Source organism: Haliotis rufescens, unplaced genomic scaffold (assembly GCF_023055435.1).
Source record: "Haliotis rufescens isolate VD_foot unplaced genomic scaffold, xgHalRufe1.0.p SCAF_1, whole genome shotgun sequence".
Lineage (NCBI taxonomy): Eukaryota > Metazoa > Mollusca > Gastropoda > Lepetellida > Haliotidae > Haliotis > Haliotis rufescens.
Window position 1 is genome coordinate 9159760 of NW_025963779.1, and position 18494 is coordinate 9178253.

General features: G+C 38.6%; 2 protein-coding genes across 9 annotated transcripts in view; one reads left to right on the forward strand and one right to left on the reverse strand.

The window, feature by feature from the left end:
- Nucleotides 1-4137, forward strand: part of LOC124136673 (zwei Ig domain protein zig-8-like) — a 187158-nt gene extending 183021 nt beyond the window's left edge. For all 6 annotated transcript variants that reach the window (XM_048401856.1, XM_048401808.1, XM_048401904.1 and 3 more), the window contains 2 exons: nt 504-527; nt 1537-4137. In XM_048401856.1, coding sequence (XP_048257813.1) covers nt 504-527; nt 1537-1673 — 161 coding nt within the window. In that variant the 3' untranslated portion in view covers nt 1674-4137. The remainder of the gene's footprint in view (nt 1-503; nt 528-1536) is intronic.
- A 5516-nt stretch (nt 4138-9653) lies between these two features.
- The window catches only part of LOC124136671 (fibroblast growth factor receptor-like 1), a 155820-nt gene continuing 146979 nt past the window's right edge, over nt 9654-18494 (reverse strand). The window contains exons 8-9 of one of the 3 annotated variants that reach the window (XM_046502644.2): nt 16829-16879; nt 9654-16118 (exon numbers count right to left, since the gene is read on the reverse strand). In XM_046502644.2, coding sequence (XP_046358600.1) covers nt 15991-16118; nt 16829-16879 — 179 coding nt within the window. In that variant the 3' untranslated portion in view covers nt 9654-15990. Of the gene's footprint in view, nt 16119-16819; nt 16880-18494 lie in introns of all 3 variants that reach the window. The other 2 variants (XM_046502643.2, XM_046502645.2) reach the window with 2 other exon arrangements.

An 18494-nucleotide genomic window follows, 5' to 3' on the forward strand; every position in this document is an offset into this window, starting at 1 on the left:
GAAGAAAACTTGATGAAAAGGTTTTCTTCACTGAACATTTGGTATATTCATGCAAACATTTCTAGCTGCTTTCTTAGAACATGATTTCATTATGTTCAGTTCTCTTGTTTTGAATCCGTGTATTTGATATTTTGAAATATTTCATTTCACAGTTTAGTTGGGCTGATGAAGACAACATGGTTATGTTACTATTTTGTTGCTTGAGGAGACAGAATTTTTGTGTTGAATATATTGAAAGTTTATTTTTTTTATTTCCATATTTATGTGCAACATTTGAATGTCATCTTAAAAGTATTATAAGGAACTGTGACCACTATTTATTAATTATATTACATCAAAGATGTATATGAATGATACGGACATTATGACCAGTTCATTTATTTAACAATATAAATATATATAAGATTGCATAAAGTAAATTCCAGTAAAATATAAAGTGTGTCATATTGCAATATGTTTGATAATTTACTATAGTCTTGTATATTTTCTGTATTTCATTTCAGCAAACTCCTCCAATGTGAAAAGAGGTAAGGTGATCTTCTGAAATAAATGATGCAGTTTCATGCCAAATGTGCACATTATGAGCTTAAGGAACCTTTGCAAAAAGTATACCTTAATAAAACTTTAATAATCTATTCTTAGCTGATACCACTGTTGGGAAGCACATTTCCTGTAATGATTGCACAGCACAGGTTCATACTGCAACGTTATTGTAACAGTTAATGAGTTTTCTACTCTATGGCAGATCTCATAAGACAAGTCTACTGACCTGTTGTAAAATGAAGGCATGCAGACTGTGTTACTGTTAAGATGGTCGCCTGTAATTTCACAATAACACAAGAGTGTCAAGGCATTTTGAAGACTGTAGAAACCTAGAGAAAACATCCATATACAAATGCAATTTGAAACTCTTATTCCAATATTATGAAAGGTAATAAATGGATATTTGGTCATCTTTTATCAAGAAGTGTTTGGGGTTTCACGGGCACAATGCAACTATTTCCAGTTGAAGATAACAGAGGTCGTCAGTACTGAGCTTTGATCTCAGCAGTAAATACGTTGCAGTGTTTGTTGTCTGTCTGCAATTGGACATAAAGACATGATTAATAGCATTTTGAAAATTTGAATATGGTGAAAAGTTTGCTTTGGAATTACCAATGGTTGAAAGGTAAATCGATTGATTGGTTAATCAATATGCTAAGCCATGAGAATCTGTTATGAATCTTGGTAAATGGTAGAATGATATCCTTGAATATGTATTTAGTACAACAGAAACCAACATTGATTTAAGGCAGTTACACATTTCTGCCAGGAAATATTATGTGTTTTTACTCCAGTAAAAACAGAATCCCAACATGTATGCATGCGACGCCAGACATATTTGAAGCTGCATACAGTTATATTTATTGCATACCCTGTGGGAATTGTCTTCCTAAAAAGATGTGATTACAATTGATTATCGATTGATTTACGAGGTAGGAATATTGATACGAAGCAATTCCGTTGATAATTAGTTCTAATATTTCCATATTTCAGGTTCTGGCTCCGGGTCTCAACATGCTCGGTCGGAACACCCATTCAACAAGGCAGCACTGCACATAAGCAGCAGTTTCAACATGGCCACACTAGTTGCTATAGCAACCATTGGTTTCCTGCAACTCTGGAACTCATGACAGTTGGACTTACCATGATCAGAGATGTAAAATACTCAGAACTATATTCGAAATTAAAGGGAGGCCTCCTTGCTGTTAAGCGAAGACAAAAGGGAGACAATTCAGAAGACACACGCTCTGGAACAACTGTGAAACGTTTGTTGCCTATTATGGTTACAGATTGAGTGTTATGACTGTTTTAACAGAAAAAATGTAACAAAATGTGAAGTAGTGAAGAAGTAGCTGTACCTTTACAAGAAGAAGAACTGGGAAGGGAGACTACTTTCATTACAAGCATTCAGGGGAGATAATGCAAAGCATTCAGGGGAGATAATGCAATGGATTTTGTTCATTGTGTCCCAGGTACAAAGGATTCATAGGAATCAGAGATAAAGTGGTCAGCATATTCCCTGAAAAAAAATAGCCTGATTTCAGTTTGTTCATATATGAGCAGACAAACATACTGCATCATCAAATATGGTTGATGACGCATATAAACACCATATAAAGATGTGTCAGGCTGAAGATTGTGAAATACAAAGAAAATAGCTGATATTTTTCCATCTAGCGTAGCTATCAGTGTGTTGACAAACTATCAATTTTGGAACATGACATTTCTATATGAAATAAAATGTATTGATAATATATGTTGATTAACTGACGCTATATACCAGGAACCACAGGGGACAAATAGGTGGATATTGGATCACCAATGATGAAGCTGTGAATGACTGGAGCATGTCTTGTTGCAAAACAGCACATTGAAAATCTCCACAGATGAAGTTTCTACTTTCAACTGCCAAGACAGACATCATTTCTGGAAATAATATTCTCTTTTTCCCCTGTTGAATTTCAATCATATAAAAGATGCCGATCTTCCTGTGCTGTTTGATTGAAACTGAGTTTTGTAATCAACTCTTTATATTGATTAATCTTCATGAAGCTGATTTTTTAATTGTATTGTTTAATTGGTGAATATTTGATTGAGAATAAGCGTTTAAAGAAGCATAATGTACATTTTAACCTTAAATCTTGTTTTAGGGTACTTTATTATAAGGAAGTTTTGTTGTATATCAAATGTTTGTTATTTTCAATATTTGTAGTATTATGTTTTGTAATATTTTCCAATATATTTCACTCAGGTATGGTAGATGTTATTCTATCAAACCTCAGTATATTTTCGTTTTATTGAAGTTATATAGAAAACAATAAAATCTGTTAGTCTCAGTTTTGATCATTATGATTTAAAAAGAACGTGAAACAATTTCATAAAAGTTGTACAATTGTGTACTTTTTATTTCAGTTAAACTTTCAGTTCAAATTTGAATATGTCAAATGCAGTATTATACTGTGTGAAACTTGTAAGAATGACACCATCTCACAAAGAAGATGTCCAAATTATATTTTAATATAAATGTTCCCACTTTTTGTACAGCCCTGACACTGATTATGATGTACATAGCCAAGCTAGAGCCAGCCGCAACACTTGATACAACTGTGTGTGCATGTGTCTTCAACGATGTTGTAGCATAATTTGACTGTAATAATTTGACATTTGTAAATACCCCATGTAAATGAGTACATTTTGTAAACCCACTTATTTATTTAGAAAAAAGTGTGTATATTTTCCAAACGTTAGCTAGTTGATATTTTAGAAGCATTTGTTAAAAATGCTCCTTTGCTGAAATGTACTGTTGAAAAGAATGACGAGCATGAAGAAAGGTATTGACAATTATGATACTCTTTATGTAAATTATGAGCAAATATGATTATGAATATTAATATTTGATTACACTCTGTTAAGCATGTATCAGGTTAACGATATATGGTATACACAGCTTTAATGCCTTCTCTACAATATTGAGTATTCCTATCTTGAGTATAAAGCATGTAAACACATAAACATTAGTCTGATACAAGAATAGAAACTTATGTGTACTGTGCATCGGGGTGTAAGTTACAAATATTTAACTGATATCAACCCCGCTTCTAATGGAAAGTTTTAATTATTTTCTATTTTTTTGAGAGGCAAACAAATGCTAAAATTAATATTACCCATTTGCAAAACAAACAGTCATTTTTTTATGATATCTAACCACTTAACTAAAGCATATTTATTTTTCACATAAATTATATGACGCCAATTGATCTAATCTGAAAATAATTTATTTTGATGGATTTTAACTTCTTTATACTTTCAATGCAGTGTTTAGTACAGGTGCTTAGTATGAAGAAAGTGCTTATTTTTATCAAATTCTGATGATCCAAGATGTATTTCAAGGCGTCTAGCTGATGCTCAGACTGGGGTATACAATACGCTTATTACTTGTAGCACTGGGAGCCTCATTCTGACATCAGTGTTAACAATGACAGAGGGGTCATGGCAGTACAGACAAGTAATTTTGAGAACCAAAGAATCATTTGAGCGATTACTTAGATAACCTTGAAAACAACCCGTAGAGGTATTTAATGTATGTCTCTATGATGAAAGCATAACATCCTTGTATAACTGGTATGTTTCAAAAACATGACTTTAATACTTCAATGAATAACCATTCTAAATGTATGTCCCAAACTGTCAAACTTTTGCAAGTCTTACAAGCAATTACAAGCACCAGTGCCAGTTTTACAGATTATGATAAGTGAATTTTGAAACATTCTTTCTTTGGGTGACATGACTGATTTTCAGTGATCCATTCAAAATAGATCATCTTTACTACTATTTTGCTTTTAACGCCCAGTGGAATCTGTTCCGACAAATAATGCATTGACGTTTTATATTTAAGTATTCTAAAGATGAAAAAAAAAGCTGACATAGATTAAACAATAGTGTTTTTGTTTCCTCCTGAGAAATTAGGATAGCATGTTATTTGATATATATTCCAAGGAAAGACACTATCGATGATGTTGGGTTGGTTTACTTTGAACTCAGTCTTGATCAAAATAAAGCAGAGGTAACTGATGTGACATTGGTAGGATGGTTAATCTATGCTGATCCAAGTTTTAAACAGCCCATTTATTTACTGTACATAATACCCTGTTGCACAGTGAGATCATTTTCTGACTATATTCTTCATGGATGTACAACATTCTATGTAACTGATGTTCTAGGTACAGTGCTCCCTCACACAAAGTGCCATAGATGTAACCAATATTGCATGATAACTCCCTACCATGAATATAGAAATCCATGAATGTCTCAACTCTATAGGGCTGGGAATGGGTAACTTGGGTACCCGGGTCGGGGGTCACGTGATATATTGTTTAATGACAAAAATTATCTAGAACTCTATGGTTACACTACAAGCCACTGATGTTTGCATTTCTTTTTGACTATGCACCCATTCCTTCTGATTTTTCATGTGGTTGAATGAAGATATAACTTAATTCAACTTCAGTGTATGAATGACCAGATTGTTCAATACATGTATCTAAATACGTTTTGCCAGGAGTATGATAAAAATGTTCCCAATCGGACATTTTGAGACATCTCCTGAGACCTACAGTGGGTACCCAGGTAGGGTCGGGTAATAGGGGGGTGGGTACCCGGGTAGTAAATTTGGACTCGTCCCAGCCCTACAACTCTACCAAGTCAGTTAATACAGGCTGAAACATTGAGAAAAATAAAGGTAATCCAGATTAAATCTGCATTAGTCTTGAAAACAATATGATCATGGATGTGCTGAGGGTTCCAGTAATGAATCTTTAAATTTTGTCTAGATCCAATTGACCAGCAAGTCTGATTTAAGTCATTGAAAACCCATGTTTATGTCTCCAATTAAGGATGGCTATCAAACTAACAGTTACTTGTGACACAGATCATGTTTAAATTCCACATGACACTACGTACGGAGTCTAGGTGTAACACAGATTCCTAGCCATGGACGCAGTTCCCCTTTAACATGACCCTGAAACCAACTTGAATGATGGTTTATAGAAGCTCTCATAAAATATGTATACCAACTGTCAGGGATTTTAACTGCCATTCATTGCAAGTGTTCCAAATGGGAAACTTCAAAGCATTATACCATGGCTTAAAGAAATAATGCCAAAACATTCTATGGTATCTTTTTGGAAATAAAACCAAAATCTTGAAGAAATGTTATAACTGGCACTGTTACCGGTAGCAACTGTCTCAGAATCTTGCAAACAAGTTAGTCTCACTTAACAGTAATACACAAGCATTGTTACCATGGAGAGATTCTCCTTTGTCTTGGTCCTTACACTAGAATTTCCACTGCAAAACACTAACTGCTGAGGCTAAAAAGATAATAGTCTTAGTTCTCAGGCACCGCCTGCATCATCATAAAGTCTGCCCCATGTTTCGTTTTTATTTCCATTTTAATTATTTTTTTAAATCCTAAAACAATGCGATCCACTATAGCACACTGTTCCTTCCCTTTCTATGCGCACTGCTTAACAGCGCATCTCGTGTTATAGTTATGACGGAAATAGGAGTTTGTTTGCTGGTTTATGTAGGGAGGCCCTTTCCCAGGTTGATGTTACACAACTGTTTATTTGGTTACATACTTTTTTGAACAAGCAAAAAAAAAACACTGCCCACCCGCACTATTTTTTCAAAAGTCATTGCCTGAGAACCAATTCTTTTATTTTTTTAAGCCTAAGTGTCGTAATGTCAATGAATGTGGTGTGTTGTCCACGAAGGGAAGGTCATGTCAGTATATATTACCTCAGTTTGATTTGCCAATTCAACTTGTTTTGTCAAGGTGCACATTTTTATCCTGAGTTCCAAAGGAATGTTTTCAGTGAAAGCATTTGTAACAGAGATTGATCTGTGAATCTGTGTATATTAGTCTTGTAATACTATGTAGATATATGGACCAGTGTTTGATTTGCCTAATACTGCAGGACAGCATCTCTGGAGTACAAGCCCAGGTACATCCCACTACATGTGATTCATGGTTACCGTGTACAAGTTAGATTTGCCCAATACTGCAGTACAGCATCGCTATGATACAAGCCCAGGTACATCCCACTACATGTGATTCATGGTTACCGTGTACAAGTTAGATTTGCCCAATACTGCAGTACAGCATCGTTATGATACAAGCCCAGGTACATCCCACCACTGAAACATGTGATTCATGGTTACCGTGTACAAGTTAGATTTGCCTAATACTGCAGGACAGCATCGCTATGATACAAGCCCAGGTACATCCCACCACTGAAACATGTGATTCATGGTTACCGTGTACAAGTTAGATTTTCCCAATACTGCAGGACAGCATCTCTGGAGTACAAGCCCAGGTACATCCCACTACATGTGATTCATGATTACCGTGTACAAGTTAGATTTGCCCAATACTGCAGGATTGCATCGCTATGATACAAGCCCAGGTACATCCCACCACTGAAACATGTGATTCATGGTTACCGTATCCAAGTCGAAGTATGGAAACAGATGCTAACCACTACACCACATTGAGAGGCAGTACACTACAGGGTCCTACAGTGGACCCAGATTCAAATCTGTGGCATGTTGTGAGGGCCATTTGGATGTTCCTTGCAATGACCTAACTGCCAAATCAAAGTTAAACATGAGCCATGTTACTCAGTTATAAACCACACCAAACCTCATCCATGCACTCAGACTAAGCCTGGTCTCTGAACATATATAATTCTGAAAGAAACAAGCGACTACATTTACATTTAAAAGGAACCCCAATGAGAGGGGAGAATCGGAACTTGTGGAAAATCTACACAAGCTTCATTTAAGGTTATAGCATTACAATCAAGGATGGGCGGAAAGGAAAATAATGATTCAGGGTCTCCCATGTACTGTGTGGCTGAAAAGGTTTAATCATGTTGGTGGCGTAGGTACATGCCACCCTTTGTAGGATCTGCTGAAGCTATGAATACCAACTTGGGTCCTCTTGGAGCAGTTGTTGTACAGTACAATTGCCCAGTTCTATATACAACTCGGTCATACCATTGCTGTTAATTTGGCAGTAAGAGCAGCCATACCTGAAAAAAAATGTTGATATTAAAGCCAGCGCTTTTATTACAAAGAGCAAGTCTATCCCTTTAGGACATTGTTGTTGGAGAACAAATGTAACCACAGGACAATTTAAATAAAAAAATATAGTTTAAAAATGAAATCGCATGTTGACACAGTGAACCTCACTGACTAAATGTCCTGCACTGCCATAGACTTAAATGTGTCCTGTACACAATGCTATACTGAACTGTATGGGTTGATGGGCTTGTACTGATGCGATGTTGTTAAATAATGTTGAGTTTGTACATAGTCTGTGTAATATTCACATGATGTTTATTTATTGCCATATTGATGATCTGCCATAGCATGGAACATAGCATTTATTTACTGTTTGGTTAATGTCATGTATGATGATATTTTTACCATGCCTGAAAATTGTATTTCTGTGAAATATAGACCTCATTTCCCAATATCCTTATAATTCTCAAATTGCTCCTAGAAATAAGATATAGATCTAGTCACAAGAAATGGTGTGAAAACTCGAAAGTTAAATTTAAAAATTTATTTTGCGAGTACATGTATTGAAAATGCATATTTTGAATTTGATCGAATTGAAAGGAACTCAAGTGTTACAAAATGTAATGTATTTTTGTATGTACACACATTACTTTGCATGGGGTACACTACACTGACAGAATATCCTGATTAGGAGTTAACATTTCAATAATACAAATCCTCAGTACAGTATAGTTCCATCAACAGGCAGAAAGTTTGTATTTTATGTAAGCTTCATTCATTTTCCAAACTGACTCCAAGCCACTGAAGTATTTTTACCCAGAAATTGACCGACAAGAGGTTATCTGGAACCCACGGAGCCCAAACAATAGGAAGACTTCACATAAACAGCAGCAGCTAGCTTTATATCCATCTTCCAAAGATTATTAAGTAGAGCATGTGTGTCAACCATCCAAGAAATACTACTTTTACCTGCATGTGAATGCACAACTCTATCAGATAATGAAAGGGTTTTGAGGCTTTATTTGCATGATACAATGTGTATTAACTCGATAATGCAAAGTGGCTCAAATGAAATGTAGCTGTCATCACCATGTTTTCATGCTTATTAATGAATCCTAGCATGACAATTTAGGGAGCTGTTCATTCACAGACCACGAATGACGAACATGATCTAAACTTAAGCTTATGTTGATCAGTTACCACAAGATTGAAGAGGAATTATTTGAAAATAGTAAGACATATTTCCAGTTCCTAATTTAAGCCTGAAGAGTGTCGGCAGGAGATGTCAGTGCATGTTTCTACCTATCTACCCCTGCTTAGTACAGTCAAGGGAACCCACGACTCCAGCTCCCAGCTACTGCATTTACCTGCAAATCATTGTACTGAATGTGTAGTAGTGTCTATCACTTTGTATGTTACTTGTATGAAGTTAAAAATAAAATCATTGATAATTTTCAATATTTGTTGTGTTTAATTAATTTTTTCTGTTCTGCTGGAGCTGTCATCTTCATTTTGATGTCCACCTTGTCCTAGTGGGTCACTGTCTTTCTTTCATGATTTGTTTGATTGTTTGTTGTTTAACGCCGCACCTAGCAATATTCCAGCTATATGACGGCGGTCTGTGTATCATCAAGTCTGTACCAGACAATCCAGTGATTAACATCATGAGCATCGATCGACGCAATTGGAATACGATGACAAGCATCAATCAGTTCAGAGAGCCTGACCACCTGATCCCTTCAGTTGCCCCTAACAACAAGCATGGGTTGCTGAAGAGCTAGTCTTCCTGGATCTTCATGGTCCAGAGACCATGTACTGAGATCGGTATATGGTCTTTGGGAAAGTCATATATCTTGTCCCTCTTTTGTTTCTTCTCCAAATAGAATCCAATCACACCTATATATTTTTTTATAATAATCCATCATAGTTAAGTGAAATATGTACACTTATGGCCAGTCAATATATAGAAGGCCTTATCTTCAGCACCACCCAAGGGTCTTCTTTGAAAACAACACAAAACAATGTTCAGTTTTTTTACATGTATATTCATTTCATCTTTGCTCATTACATACTTACAAATGCATGGTACATGGATACATCATATAAATAATGCAGCAGTATAGAAAATACAACTGCTAGAGATATGTACACCAGGAAGTTACAGACATGTTGGATGCAGTACAGTATATGTGAAAGTGCAACCAGTCTCGAAATGGTGCAACCGGCATCAACTGTACAACTGGCCTCTACATAACTGCCACCTTGCAACCAGCCTTGACTGAGTGCAACCAGTGCAACCAGCCTTGACAGAGTACAACCAGCCTTGACAGAGTGCAACCAGCCTCAATGTGGTGCAAACAACACACAGACTGTGCAACCAGCCTTGACAGAGTGCAACCAGCCACAATGTGGTGCAACCAGCCTTGACAGAGTGCAACCAGCCACAATGTGGTGCAACCAACATGCAGACTGTGCAACCAGCCTTGACAGAGTACAACCAGCCTTGACAGAGTGCAACCAGCCTCAATGTGGTGCAACCAGCCTTGACAGAGTGCAACCAGCCACAATGTTGTGCAACCAACACACAGACTGTGCAACCAGCCTTGACAGTGCAACCAGCCTTGACAGAGTGCTGCCAGCCTTGACAGAGTGCAACCAGCCACAATGTGGTGCAACAAACACACAGACTGTGCAACCAGCCTTGACAGTGCAACCAGCCTTGACAGAGTGCAACCAGCCTCAATGTAGGGCAGCCACCATATAGACTGTGCAACCAGCCTTGACAGTGCAACCAGCCTTGACAGTGCAACCAGCCTTGACAGTGCAACCAGCCTCAATGTGGCTAAACCCCCAAGAGAATGCAACCAGCCTCCATGAGTTGCAACAACATTAAGCATCAACAGTGCAACCATTCTTCAACAATACAGTTAGACAAGACACCAATCCCATCTTGGTGTCACCACGCTTGACACAAGGCTTGACACTATATTTGCTGCATGTTTGACACCAGATGTGACACCAGATGTGACACCAGATGTGACACCAGATGTGACGCCAGATGTGACACCAGATGTGACACGAGATGTGCACCAAGGGCTGCAAGTGGTAGTTGATGCTTCAATAAGTTTCCCTGGAGGATGTCAAAGATTAACAACCACCCATGTCAATGGGCTATTGTTTCTTCGAAACCATCAAGTGCTGATGATTTTAACTACATTTCTGTCCTGAACTGCTGTTTGAAGGAGTTTTAGTATTCACAAGTTAGTATGACTAAAGGCACTACAAACAAATTAAGTTGAAACTAAATCACTTCATTCTGGAAGATACTGTTATTGCTCCTGAGCTCAGCTGGCTAGGTTTATTGTGCATGGACTATCCGGAACACAACTGATCACTGACATCTGCATCTAGTAGAAAGGAGTGAGTTATACACATGAAAACAGAGGATTTACTGACAGTACACTTTCTATTAATTACTAAGACACTCATTCCAGTTACTGATGTTCTCGTCTAGAACCCTCCACAGTTTTGTTTTTTTTATCTGAATAGGTCCCTACATTATCCTGAGAGACACCCTACTAAGTTAGTGTCAAGAGCTGCATAGGTTGGATGTTGAGGGCAAGGAAGCCAAGGAAGAACAGCTGTTAGCAGTGGCCAGTCTGAAACTGTGTCCACGTCCTCGGACAACATAGTGCCTGTGTCCCTGCAACCTGACATCAAAGGACCTGTGTGTCAAAGGACCTGTGATTGATGCTCATGATATCAATCACTGGATTTTCTGGTCCACACTCGATTATTTACAGAACACCATCATATAGCTGGAAGATTGCTGAGTGTGGTGTTAAACAACAAACACACAGCTGTGTCTCACTGTACCCTTACAACATAAGGCCAGCATGTCATGAACCATGACAACATAAGGCCAGTATGTCTTGAACCATGACAACATAAGGCCAGTATGTCTTGAACCATGACAACATAAGGCCAGTATGTCATGAACCATTACAACATAAGGCCAGTATGTCATGAACCATTACAACATAAGGCCAGTATGTCATGAACCATGACAACATAAGGCCAGTATGTCATGAACCATGACAACATAAGGCCAGTATGTCATGAACCATTACAACATAAGGCCAGTATGACATGAACCATATGACAACATAAGGCCAGTATGTCATGAACCATGACAACATAAGGCCAGTATGTCATGAACCATGACAACATAAGGCCAGTATGACATGAACCATGACAACATAAGGCCAGTATGTCATGTACCATGACAACATAAGGCCAGTGTGTCATGAACCATGGCAACATAAGGCCAGTATGTCATGTACCATGACAACATAAGGCCAGTATGTCATGAACCATTACAACATAAGGCCAGTATGTCATGAACCATGACAACATAGGTCCAGTGTGTCATGAACCATGAAAACATAAGGCCAGTATGTCATGAACCATGACAACATAAGGCCAGTATGTCACGAACCCTGACAACATAAGGCCAGTATCTCATGAACCTTGACAATATAGGACCAGTATGTCATGAAACATGACAACATAAGGCCAGTATGTCATGAACCATGACAACATAAGGCCAGTATGTCATGAACCCTGACAACAAAGGACCAGTATGTCATGAAACATGACAACATAAGGCCAGTATGTCATGAACCTTGACAATATAGGACCAGTATGTCATGAACCTTGACAATATAGGACCAGTATGTCATGAAACATGACAACATAAGGCCAGTATGTCATGAAACATGACAACATAAGGCCAGTATGCCATGAACCCTGACAACATAGGACCAGTATGTCATGAACCCTGACATGGTTCATCACCAACATGTGCAATGAGGCATCAGGGATTAGCATGGGTATGATCTTAAAAGACTGGAGGTCAGAGTGTATCAGAACTTAACTGTGGTGTGCATAAGATGACAAACTAGATTGACATAAACATCAGATAATACAATGGAAAATATCAAATGTATACAAAGGGTAAAATATTTTGTTAAATTCTGAAAACAAGATAGCTGGATCAGTCCAATTTGGAAATATTTAAGTAGATACTGTACCAAATACAAACCATTTGCTGACGTGCTGACATTTTACCATGCATCAAACATCCTGATATTGTATGTATAACAAAAGATGAGAAAAAATGATCCAAGGCTTATTAAATAAAAAACAAGAACAATGCTTTCAGTTTTGAAATGTTCATTCTTTGACTTCTTTCTCCACAATGTCATCAACGATCAATGCAAGTGGTATAAAGATACTGCTGTTAAGGATGTGCAGAGATAGCGTCAGTCCCGGCAATGGTGGAACACAATGTGGACACTTCATGATCTATAACACGTTAAGAATTAATCTTACATTGAGTGCGAATCTTACACTGTAGAAGTGTTTGAACACATGCCACCTTCCGTTGTGATGTACTGGGCACTTTTTGCTGTCATGTGACAATGTGACTTGCAACTTGCAAATGCAAAAACAAGCCAAGATACATGTAATACTAAATGTATAAGCCTGTTTTAATTTGGATTTACATGTATATAATCTGTTCCTAGATCTTCCCTCGATGAAATGAAACAATGCAGGTTGTTATTTAATACAAATTCAACGCAATTCTACACAACAAAATGTTAGTCTTGTTTCATACCTTCATGACTAGTCTCTTGTTAGCTATGTACGCTAGTAACACGCTGCCCCTCTTCCAAACCTAAATGTAACAGGAATTACTATATTATTTTAATAATGGTAATCACTGCTAATTCAAAGAAAACTCATCAAGATCACTTCTGGTACACTGTGAAAACAGACATTTCACTTCGATGATGATGATGTACAAGCTGAGAGATGCAGGTGATGATTGCAGAGCGTTATGAGTGCAGTGATGATACAGTTACACATCGGGTAGGTGCTCATGGACTGCACCAGGTATTTTCAATAGTTGAACATTTCGCTCTAGAAGGCTGTCGTGCTGCATTAGTAATGTACAATTCAATATAAGTGCTATTATATCACACAAACGTTCTTACACATTAAAACCAGAACACAAAATATATCAGTTCCCGTTTCAATACGAACAAATACTTCGGCTTTTCCTTACGTATAGGCAGTTGCTTTCCACATTCTGCTGGACGTTCATACTTACTGAAGCTCTCATAAAATCTACAGTCTTCTCCTGAACTGAAGATGCATTTAAATGTTTTTAACAACTAACATTTACCAACTTTTTTTTATCTCAAATACTCCTCACAATAAACAATATGTTAGCAAAACAAAGATCAATCATATTGTGTAAAAAATGTTTGACATCTAAAGCAAAGGTTCTCAAAATGGAGGGCCACTTTCTGTGTTCGTCTTAACCCTTTTTAACAGTTTAATCCTGATGTACACTAAGATCTTAGGCTGTTACAGTTGAAGGCAACAACAGCATACATTTCCCCTTTGTGTTAAATAAAACAGTCTTTACATTTTGACAAAGTCTGACATAAATTTTGTTCCTCTGTATTGACAACAGCTATTAAGAAACCAACCCCAAGCACTAGAGACACGGAAATCAACCAGGTAAGGGAGACACAGTAGTAGGGTATCACATGGCATTGGTGTGGCTAGAGGCATGAAAACGATGTCCCATGTGTGAAGGTAACAGTCTGTACAATTTATACAAAATGTTTAATATCATACACAATCTGCATCAATGTCACAAGGGCTGGGCAAGAAATGCTCAAAAGCTCAAGGATGCTTTTTGGCGTCCACATGGTGTCCTCTCTCCACCGGACAACATCAGTCAAGCAACAAGTGTCTGAAAGGATGACTCCTTACTCCAAGTTTGACTGGAAAACAGTCTGATCATGTAAAATGGCAATGGCATGACAAAACTACAGGAGGATGTCGTCTTATCTGTCCATCGTTGTCCTGCTGGAACATATCTTAATGCTGACTGTCACTCACCAGCCATAACAGGCAGAATCTATGTCTCGAACATCAATGCTTAAGGTTTCAAACGATTTCTGACCAGTCCACAATACTTGGTAACATGATAACGGCAGTGGTGGTCATAGTTTGGGGTTAGTTTGGGGTTGGTTTGTGATATGCAGACTACAGCTAGCGGAGGATGTCTATCAGCAGTAATGGAGATTGTTGTCGCATGAACTAGTCCTAAGTCAGTCACACATGACTAGTAGGGTGGTGATGGTGTTTGCCTTCAGTGAGCTCCTTGATAACTCCATACAAGTATTTGGGACATTGCAGCCCACGTCTGCTGTTTGTGGAGGACATCTTGTAACTTCACAAAAACTAATGTGAGATGTCATCTTTCCATGTCACTACCACATGAATAGGCACAGATCAGGCTAGACAGGAGCTACTCTTGATTATCTGGCATATCAGCCAATACATACAGCATTTCTCCTGTTCTTAAACATTTAATTTTGCAGACTTTGTTTAATCAGAACAAATGGATTTCTTTTCACACCTCATATACTCCGACTGCATAGACTGCTTGGACATGTGTCTTTATGACTGCATAACATTCTGCTTGTAAGTCTGTCCAGCATAGGTTTTATTATGTTCTTTCGTTTTCAGAATTTGTTCGACAACAGCTGTAGAAATTAATGCCAAACCATAATGGATTTTTGCTTTGAGTAACAATTTCGGGATACATTGATCCTGTTCTTTCTGATTCACACTCTGTAGTATTTACAACCAAGTACAGAACAAGTCACTTAACCATCTTGCCCTGGAACCAGGTGAAGTATAGGGGTATTAAATGTTTAATTGCCTGCATGGCCAGTGAAGCTTTGTTAACCGACTGCCTCACTGACACTCTGCAGGAAACACTGACGCCAGCCAGATGCAGACATAAGTTACTAAAATGATCTTCTCCACAATGCTGCTGCTGTAGTTCCATATGGCTTTAGCACATTAGCACATTAACCCATTAGCACAAGTACATACTGTTGGATCTTATATGGAACATTGACCTTATGTATTAATTCTCCTTGCTTACGAATCTTACATCAGTTTTCAGGAAAATATTCTTGATTCTCGGGCACACCTTGATCAGGATGACTGCATTCTTATTTCTGCTTCAAGGATGAGGACAATTCTGACATCCAGACAACACTGTTTCTCACACTCACGGGTGGTAGTTTTTCACACTGACGGTGGTAGTTTCTTACACTCACAGGTGCTACCTCCCTACCAACTCCCAGATGTCTATTGTTTGAGAACCAATTTGTCAGTGCGGTATCAAGGATCCTTGTGCTCTGTTTCTCATATGTATACCGGAGGCTACAAGCTCTGCTACAGTGTATGTGCATGTTGCTGCCTAGTTCAAGTCCTCCAGTGTTGCAATAGGACTACAGTCACAATCACCACACTGACCAGCCACGGACCAGAGACAACAGAAGAACCTTGTGCAGAACTTGACCTTGTCTCATCTGTCTGAAGGTGACCAGAGTCTGAAACCAACACAATAACCCATATAATACCAAGCTGCATAATGTCACAGCTATATCATCAAACTATGGTTCATTGGTTTAAGATTTCAATTCATACAAAAATATGAAATCTTAAAGTACCTTGTTCGAACTAAATCATACTTAATCTTCAGACTAACGTCTCTTACAATGTTCTACCAAGTAGTCACTGAGTAACTGGTTTTAGATGTATAGTACAGTAGGGTTTGACAAGGACACAGCTGAGGCCCCATTACACCATAGCAACATTGCGTCATGTCTTTTGGAACTAATGAAAAAAAAAAGACTCCCTATGAAATAGTCAGGAATCAAATTCAAGCAATACTTCCAACTTTAGACTAACGCTATGTCTCTAAAAATATATATTTCATAGAAAAAAATAACATTTAAATTCAAAAGGAGACCAGTGAGATGGGAGATTCAGAACCTAACCCTGGGGAAAGTCTAGACTTTAGGGTTGTAGCATTTAAGTAAGGGCTGGTGGAAGGGAAAGTATTCCGGTTCATGGACTGAGAGACAAACTATTCCCACTTGTACACATGAATAAAGAACCTGGGACTATCAGCTGTACAGCCCAGGATAACTGACAAGGACATGGAAATAGCATTGTAATTGCTCCTGACCAATGACTTGTGAGTATTGTCGGGCTGAGGTTACTGTGGAAGTGTAAAACAAGGCCGTACCGTACTCACTGTAGTGAGGCTGTGTCTGCAGTTGCTCATGCTCCCGCTCAGGGCCATGCTCTGCAAGTGGAGATAGTTGACCGTAAACAGGTTGTTCATCAGTGAGTGAGTGGATTTGATGCCGATTTGAACAGTATTCCAGTTATATGACAGCATGTCAGCTTACTGTGGGACGAACCCGTGAAGGTCTGGGTTAGAAACACATGCTTGTAAGAGGCAACAGGGTTGTCTACCTTGTGGACTTGGTGCATGCATGTCATTGTACCCCAATTGCATTTATCGGTGCTCATGATGTCAATCACTGCATCATCTGGTTCATACTTGATTATTTATGGCCGTTGTCATATAGCTAAAATATCTTGACCGCAAAACAACAAACAAACAAATAATGTGGGAGGAAAACCCGAAGTGATGCAAGTCCTCACTTTGGTAAAACCGACGTGCACAGGTATGATGCTGACAAACCTCGAGACATACTCAGGGCGAACCTGGACTTGAACCAATGATCACCGGTTTCTGGCATACCAAAGGGATGCAACTCTGCACAGTGAGTTGCGGCGCCTAAGATGACTGGGCCACCAGTGTCCCTCACTGTTTCAGTCCATATCAGGATAAGTTCCTGGGGCCTGTTCCACAAAGCGATCTTAGTGCTACGATTGTCGTTAGCCTATGTTAAAGTATGGGAGTAACGATCATCTTAGCGCTAAGATCGTTTTGTGGAACGGGGCCCTGGATATTAACAGTTAGCATGATCAGTAGGTTCCCAGTTTTCCAGGGCCAAGATCAGATTTATGTTTGATTTTCTTTAACCCCAAAGTTTTGTTTGTTTGTTGTTTAAGGCTGCACCCAGCAATATTCAAGCTATGTGATGGCAGTCTGTAAATAATCGACTCTGGACCTGACAATCAAGTGATCCAGTGATTTACATCGATGAACATCAATCCACGCTATTGGGATACGATGACATGCATCAACCCAGTCAGCAAGCCTGACCACCTGATCCCATTAATCACCTCTTATGACAAGCAAAGTTGATTTTTACGGCAAGCATGGGTTGCTGAAGACCTTCAAGGTAACAACAAAGTGTTCATATTGTTATACTTTACACTTTACATACTCCCAAACACACCCATCAATGCACATTACTGTTTGGTATGAACACAGCAGGGTTGTTCCCAATCATGAACATAACAAATGTGTAAATGTCTACAAAGAAACCTCCACAAACACACTGCATGGTTCTTGACAGTGTTTTAATGGACAGAGACACACATTTCTGTTGGGTGAGTGAGTGAGTGAGTATGGTTTTACGCCGCTTTTAGCAATATTCCAGCAATATCACGGCGGGGGACACCAGAAATGGGCTTCACACATTGTACCCATGTCGGGAATCGAACCCGGGTCTTCGGCATGACGAGCGAATGCTTTAACCACTAGGCTACCCGACCGCCCCCATTTCTGTTGGGATAATCTGATGAGCCTATTCATGGTTGCCAGTTGGGTGATTCACATTGGCTCAATGACCTGAGGTGCTGTGCAATGTTTGTTAGTCCAGCCAACATCTGATCATCCCAGACCTGCCCTGACTCTGATGCTAGTCTTGTCAGCACTGACCCATGCTCTTGGGTTTTACCAAAGAGGTACACGGCTACGACCTTGTTCTTTTCTCTCCCAT